This window comes from Octopus bimaculoides, chromosome 8 (genome assembly GCF_001194135.2).
Source record: "Octopus bimaculoides isolate UCB-OBI-ISO-001 chromosome 8, ASM119413v2, whole genome shotgun sequence".
In the NCBI taxonomy this organism is placed as follows: Eukaryota; Metazoa; Mollusca; class Cephalopoda; order Octopoda; family Octopodidae; genus Octopus; species Octopus bimaculoides.
This window is the reverse complement of record NC_068988.1, coordinates 15,014,703-15,021,803: the sequence shown is the minus strand read 5'-3', so window position 1 is coordinate 15,021,803 and position 7,101 is coordinate 15,014,703. Positions and strand designations below refer to the sequence as shown.

The 7,101-nt window shown below is 34.9% G+C and overlaps 2 protein-coding genes across 3 annotated transcripts in view; one reads left to right on the top strand and one right to left on the bottom strand.

Moving 5' to 3' along the window:
- Positions 1–1,045, bottom strand: part of LOC106868640 (SET domain-containing protein 9) — an 11,895-nt gene extending 10,850 nt beyond the window's left edge. The window contains exon 1 of the mRNA XM_014914000.2: positions 337–1,045. Coding sequence (XP_014769486.1) covers positions 337–422 — 86 coding nt within the window. The 5' untranslated portion in view covers positions 423–1,045. The remainder of the gene's footprint in view (positions 1–336) is intronic.
- LOC106868639 (translation initiation factor eIF-2B subunit beta) overlaps positions 1–7,101 on the top strand; it is a 25,244-nt gene that overhangs the window by 1,246 nt on the left and 16,897 nt on the right. Inside the window, exons 2-6 of one of the 2 annotated variants that reach the window (XM_014913998.2) lie at positions 1,101–1,275; positions 3,402–3,488; positions 4,345–4,464; positions 5,318–5,363; positions 6,576–6,635. In XM_014913998.2, coding sequence (XP_014769484.1) covers positions 1,202–1,275; positions 3,402–3,488; positions 4,345–4,464; positions 5,318–5,363; positions 6,576–6,635 — 387 coding nt within the window. In that variant the 5' untranslated portion in view covers positions 1,101–1,201. Of the gene's footprint in view, positions 1–1,100; positions 1,313–3,401; positions 3,489–4,344; positions 4,465–5,317; positions 5,364–6,575; positions 6,636–7,101 lie in introns of those variants that run through there. The other variant, XM_014913999.2, reaches the window with a different exon arrangement.

Below are 7,101 nucleotides of genomic sequence, written 5' to 3'. Positions count from 1 at the left end.
GGAAGCAAGCTTCTTACTGCGTAGCCAAGCCTGCACATATTCATTTTTTTTTTAAAGAAAATTTATTTCTCCAGATTTACATATTTTAAAAGTCGTAAATGAAAATTCATTAACAGAAACATCTTTCATAATTTTAATATTCTCTTTTAAGTTTCGTTTCCGTGGAAAACACTTTCAAAGTAAATGGGGCCTATGAATCGAAGAAGCGCTTATGACTTTTATGTTTATAAGAGGAACTACGAAAGACAGGACTGAGAATTTCGGAAAAAAGTAGTAGCTCAGAGATTTATTATTGCTAGTATAAGAAAAGTTTTCAAAAAAAAAAAAAAAAGTTACCTATTAGTCCAGTTGAAAGCTAACCATGGTGTGAATCGATGCCTGTACTGTCGCCATCTCTTTATCCAAGAACTCCTGAGGGTCATTTTTATGAATTACAAATATTCTAAATATATTTCCGCTGCATTTTCGATTCCTTTCGTACACTTACCGTTTTCATTGTTACCTGCCCTTGAGAGAAATGTCATTCGCTTGTGTAGGGTTTTGTTATTTATTGTGTAGTGGCTGAAAACAAATTGGGTGGAGTTTTGATCGAAGCACACCATATAACCCCCTCATAACTGTATACAAGAAGAAGTTCTTTGAGGAGGCTCTTACATTAGCAGTTCAGAAAAGACAGCGAGATAAAGTAGCTCTGCAGGTGCAGCACATTTTTAAGCCTATGAGAAAAGAGCTGTAACTAGTCGCTGGATCTGCTAGAAATAGCAGTATAAATCTCGCTCAGATCACACCCTACACCGTCTTAGAAAAAAGGACAGGCGTTGGAAAATGTCCTAGTTTCATTGTATCTAAAAAGAAAGAAAAACAACAACAAAAGACGGGATGGTTACGAAGGGAACACCTTGGTTATAGGAGCTGACCCATGGCTAAACAGCAACAAGTTTCTATAAGGAACTGTCGTGCTCTTTCCTTAGGCTTCTATATCTTAGGGTTTGTTGGATGGGACACTTAAGATAAACCTTTTGAAACTTATTACTTCAAATAAAAACTGAATGTGATTAAAAAATACTTATTTTCTGAAATTTGTTTATTTTCTCTTCAAGTCTATTTACACCGGTTAATGAGGAAACTGTCGCACATGCGCAGCAACTGTTACTATTTAAGTCGGAGATTGTGACACACTGACACACACCAATTTCTCACCATGCCGTCTGGAAATGTCGATAAAAGGGATGTTAATGAACGGATCGAAAGTTTTCTGTCGGAATTAAAAGCGCAGTTAGTAACTACGTTTATATTCAACTAGAATGCATATGTATATATATATATATATTTTATATACTTGATATTTGAAAGCTTGATGTGTATACATATTGTAATATTTCGTTTTTATAGACATTAATCACTTTTTGCGAAACTGTTTAAAATCATTTTGTTCTTCGCACAATGAATAATTGAATCGAATGTGGATGATGAAATTATGCTTTAACGCAGGGGTTTTCAAACTTTTTGACTTGCGGACCCCCTTTATATTTCAGCCTTTACCTTAGGGACCCCCTTATAAACACTTATGAAATTTATACATAAATATTTGCTTAAAATAACATATATTTTTACATTTATTTATTTAACATATAGGTTTATTGTCAATTAAAAGATTTCGATTAAAAAACATATATAAAATCAAATTGCCCATAAAAAGTATTTGCTGTCCACGGACCCCCTGTCTTGTCCTTGCGGACCCCCTGTGGTCCGCGAACCACAGTTTGAAAACTTCTCCTTTAACATACTCGCACACAGATATATTAGAGGTGTGTGTGTTTGCTTGTGACTAAATGGGGCTAATGACCATCTGAGACAATTAGCGAAATCATGGTATATACGAGCAAGTCGTCCTGGTTTCCTAGTGACAGCTGTGGTTTAAATATAATGGTTTGTGATTTAGATACAAGGCCAGCACTTGAGGTAAGGGGTTAATTCGATATAATCTACCCCAGTACTTTTGTTATATTTTATTTTATCGACCTCAGAGGTATTCAAGGCGAAGTTGGACCACGGCGGAATTAGAACTCGGCATTTTGTCCGACGCTCAAACGATTCTATATAATGAAAACAAAACGTAACCATAGCAAAAAAATATAAAACTTCTGCGGAAATCCTGCCCACTACTAAATTTTATTTGTATGGTATTTTGGTAAATTCTTAATTTTATACCCTTCTCACTTTGAAGGTAAGATTTACCTTAAAGAACAAATGTTTCCCGATGGTTTTAATAGTCGAATTAGTTTAGAATGTATCAATGCTTCGTTGACGTAAATGATGGTAGTAACGAAAAAATACCAAAAAGTGTATTTATCCTGAACAAAATAATTTAACAGGTGGAACACTTGAATACACAACACTCATTGTTGGAACCGACGGAGATCCATTGGACATATTTACTCGATAAAATGCGATTTCATTCGACGCCACATTTTGTACCAAAATATCTATAATATATTCTCTTATTTTTATTTCCACCGAATTTTGACCCTGTCTCCCCTTTTTTTATTATTAAATTTCTCTCATACACGTGTAGGCATTTCGCCGGAGTTTTTACTATAAGGTAGAGAGGCACTATCATGCTATTAGCTGTCAGAAGTGAAAGTGCTCACTGCTAGTGAAGTATCTGTCTGTCTGCCTAGCTAATAGCATGATAGTGCCGAACTTCGAAGGACAGCTGTTCCAGACATCCGCCGGTATTATCGTTACAAAGATAAGAGCATCTATCTTTTATCTTGTCATGTAATAAGATAGAAATATGTTTGTGATCCTTATGTTCCTCCGTTATTCTTTTCTTACCACTTCAAATTTTTTTTAACGCCCATTAAAATACATTAAAATATTCCATTCCTAACCTAGACCCAACTATAACTCGACTCTAATCTTCACTCTTATCCTAAACCCAACCCTAAACCTTAACTGTAAATCCTAACCACTAACTGAACCCCTGCCTTATTAAATCAAATATTACAGCATACACTTTAACTCGTGTGTAAAACCAGCGATTCAGATCGTTTACTTCATAGTTTGAAAATTTTCTATTTCTGCCTTAAATATGGGATGTCCTTTTCTTACTGATGACACACACGAGGGGCTCAGATAATTATGACTTCATCTACCATATTCCCCTCTCAGATTCACACACTTATTGCAGTGGTCCTTCAGTTTTTCTAAGCCCTGTAAAAGATCTTGGAAGGTTGTGCTTCCGACCAGGCCTTTTGCAATATCCTTAAAGCTGGGGAACCTTTAGGAAAAGTGAGGGACTTCCTCCAACAATAAGTTCTATGTTTTTTTCAACAATTACTTAATAAACAAATTTGATGATAATGATAAAATTTTTTATATAATTCGTTTCATTTCAGAGTCTTCTTTAGTTCTCACTATCTTGCTCATCATGTACTTGATCTCCTTGTACAAATCATCTCTGAATATGAATGGAATAATGCCAAGTAAGTAATTCTCTGCCGATTATGTGTGTGTTTGTGTATATACTCTTTTTACTCTTTTACTTGTTTCAGTCATTTGACTGCGGCCATACTGGAGAACCACCTTTAGTCGAGCAAATCGACCTCAGGACTTATTCTTTGTAAGCCTAGTACTTATTCTATCGGTCTCTTTTGCTGAACTGCTAAGTTACAAGGACGTAAACATACCAACATCAGTTGTCAAGCAATGTTGGGGGAACAAACGCAAACACACACACACACACACACACATATATATATATATATATATATATATATATATACACATATACATGACAGGCTTCTTTCAGTTTCCGTCTACCAAATCCACTCACAAGGCTTTGGTCGGCCCAAGGCTATAGTAGAAGACACCTGCCCAAGGTGCCACGCAGTGGGACTGAACCCGGAACCATGTTGTTAGTAAGCAACCTACTTACCACACAGCCACTCCTGTGCTTATACCCAATTTTTTTCAACCAACAGAGTAAACTTGAGACTTACGAAAGGAAAGCTTTTTATTGCTTAAAACATGAAACGAGGGTTAAGTAAAAGTCTGAAAACAAGTATGGACATTTCGGACTGACAATAGGGTAATGTGATTTAGCAGCTGGTGTTGAATGTTGCCATTCAAATGAATGGTTTCCATTCAATTCACTTTCATCATTAACCACTTCTAGTGTTGGTTGACTTGATTGATTTTAATTTGAATTTTAGACATTATTTTTACTTCAGCCATTTAGTTTATTGTTATAACAAATGAAAATGGAGAAAACTATCTAAGATTGAAGAACTCACTCTTTGTGATTTGTCTGGTTAATTATAAATCTATTAAAATTTTCAGGGAGTTGATGGATGTGATTCGCCGAGAAGGCAAGCGTATGATGTCTGTTCAGCCTTCAGAATCAGTTATTGGTAATATGGTGCGAAGAGTATTAAAAGTGATCCGAGAAGAATATGCCAGGTGAACCGAAGTTTCTTATACAGTCTTTTAGTTATTAATGTTACAAACAATTTGAGAATATTTTCTTGTTGTAAAGAAAGCAGAGCTTGTTGGAACATTCGGACCATCTATTCCAGCTGCTTCTAGATGTCTGTTTTGTAAGGTTTGGTTCATGATGATGATTGCATTAACAACAATTTCTCTGTGACATCTTTTCAGAGGCAGAATCCATTTTTAGGCAAGAATTATCTAGTAATGCAAATGTTAACTCATGACTATTTAATCAAATATTATCTTAAATTTGTAAGCAAGAAACTTCTCTTTTGGATCTTTATATCATTGCTAATAATTTGAATAGTCATATTTCCTAAAAGTATTAGTCCACTGAGTATGAATTGTAGTTGTCTAAATTCCGTAGTTTCTTTCAGATAAAGTGCCATATGTGTTATAGTTGATGTACAAATAAATTTACTTAGTTTTGTATTACAAGAAAATAGAGAAAAATTCCAACACTAAATTTTAAAATTTGCTTTTCTTAAAAATGGCTTCTGTTTTACTTATGACTATTCAGTTTATTAGCAATGATAAGATCAGATCCTACAAAACATATTTCATCACCCCATCACTTGTAAGTCAAACAATTTTGACTTATTATTGTCATGTTTAATACTAACGGTGTCAGATTTTGCTCTTTACTTATATTGGATTTAACATATCACTGACAGTATTTATCAAAACTGTGATGCATAATTTCCAGTTAAAATTGTTATTAATGTTCATCCTTCACTTTATATTTTCACTTTCTCCATTATGAATGTTTTCCAATGAAGGTATTAATGTTCTTTCAATCTTTTTTTTTTTTTTTTGTTATTAGTGCCGAAGGCAAGACCTTGGGTGATGATCCACAAGAAGCTTTACAGGTTTGTACATCTGACAGTTGATAATATCATTAAATAGAAAGGCATTTGCTAGATGGATAATAAAGCAAGATTCCTTATATGAAGGTGTTTGAAAAATACCAAAATACGAAATAAGAATGAACACCTCTTCCAAAATGTGATTGGGACCATTAATAGAGAGATCTGCAAGTTGATGAGTGTTCATAAAGAGACTTGGTGTATGCTATATTGAATGTTCAGTTACATATAGGTGCTGGCATAGCTGCGTGGTAAGAAGCTTGTTTCCCAACCACTTGGTTCTGGGTTCAGTCCCACTGCCTGGCACCTTGGGTAAGTGTCTTCTACTACAGCCTTGGGCTGGCCAAAGCCTTGTGAGTTGATTTGGTTGATGGAAACTGAAAGAAACCCATCTTATATTTTATATATATATATATAACTGTGTGTCTTTGTGTTTGTTGCCTACTATCATGTAATAATAGGTGTTGGTGTCTCTATGTCCTGGTAATTTAGCAGTTTCTAAAGAAACCGACAATAAATATCAGTCTTTAAAAAAAAAGTACTGGAATCGATTCGTTCGACTAAAATTCTTCAAGGCAATGCTCCAGCATGACTGCAGTCTGATAACTGAAACAAGTAGAAGGTAAAAGTTATTGTTATTAGTTTGTTATATATATGTTCCTTTTTAAACTATTTATTACATTTTTTTTTTTAATTATTTACTTCTTAACATCTAGCTCCTAAATTCATGGTGTAATTGAAAGTAATAATTAGTGATGCTTCCTAATGTGTGTTTGTAACAGAATTTAACCAGTCTACTGTACTCCAGTAGTCGTGCTGATCTGATGTTAACGTTGTTTAAGCTCTGGTCTACTTTGATTAGTCAGACTTTGTGATCAGAAGTGTTCCAGCACTAAGCATCTCTCTCTCTCTCTCTCTCTTGCTGTAGTGTATCTAGAACTATATTGCGCAATCTGTCATTTTCCTTTTGTCTTTTGAGATGGCATTGTGTGATATGAAGGAAATTTTGGCTGCTCTTAATAATTTCCTGGTTGACTTGAGTAACTAATGTATACTTCCAAACTGTTATGAGAAATTGATGAAACAGAATTATAATATGTATGAACAACTATACCATTTAATGGGAGCGACTGACAAAAAATAGATATTAGTGAATAGCGAATCATAAAATTTTCAACCCTTTATTTATTGACTATTTTGTGTTATTTCTCCTAGAAACGTTTTGTCAGTGAAGGAGTGTCTGATGATTACACACTACAAGTGCCTGACTTCCAAGTAAGTTGTAAAATATCAATTTTTTAAAGTATTTGCTATCAATTCTTATGCTTTTTTAATCATTTATTTCATCATCAACATCATATTACGCCTGCTTTTCCTGCTGACATGCATTAGCTAGCTGAGTCATCACGGTCTGAGTCCGTGATTATTCAGAGTTACTACCCTTGGAGATGAACTCTTGAGTACCATCTCCCTTGTATTGGGATGTCAAATAAATTTGTTTTCTTTTTGTCATCATCATCATCATCATCATCGTTTAACGTCCACTTTCCATGCTAGCATGGGTTGGACGATTTGACTGAGGACTGGTGAAACCGGATGGCAACACCAGGCTCCAGTCTGATTTGGCAGAGTTTCTACAGCTGGATGCCCTTCCTAACGCCAACCACTCAGAGAGTGTAGTGGGTGCTTTTACGTGTCACCCGCACGAAAACGGCCACGCTCGAAATGGTGTCTTTTATGT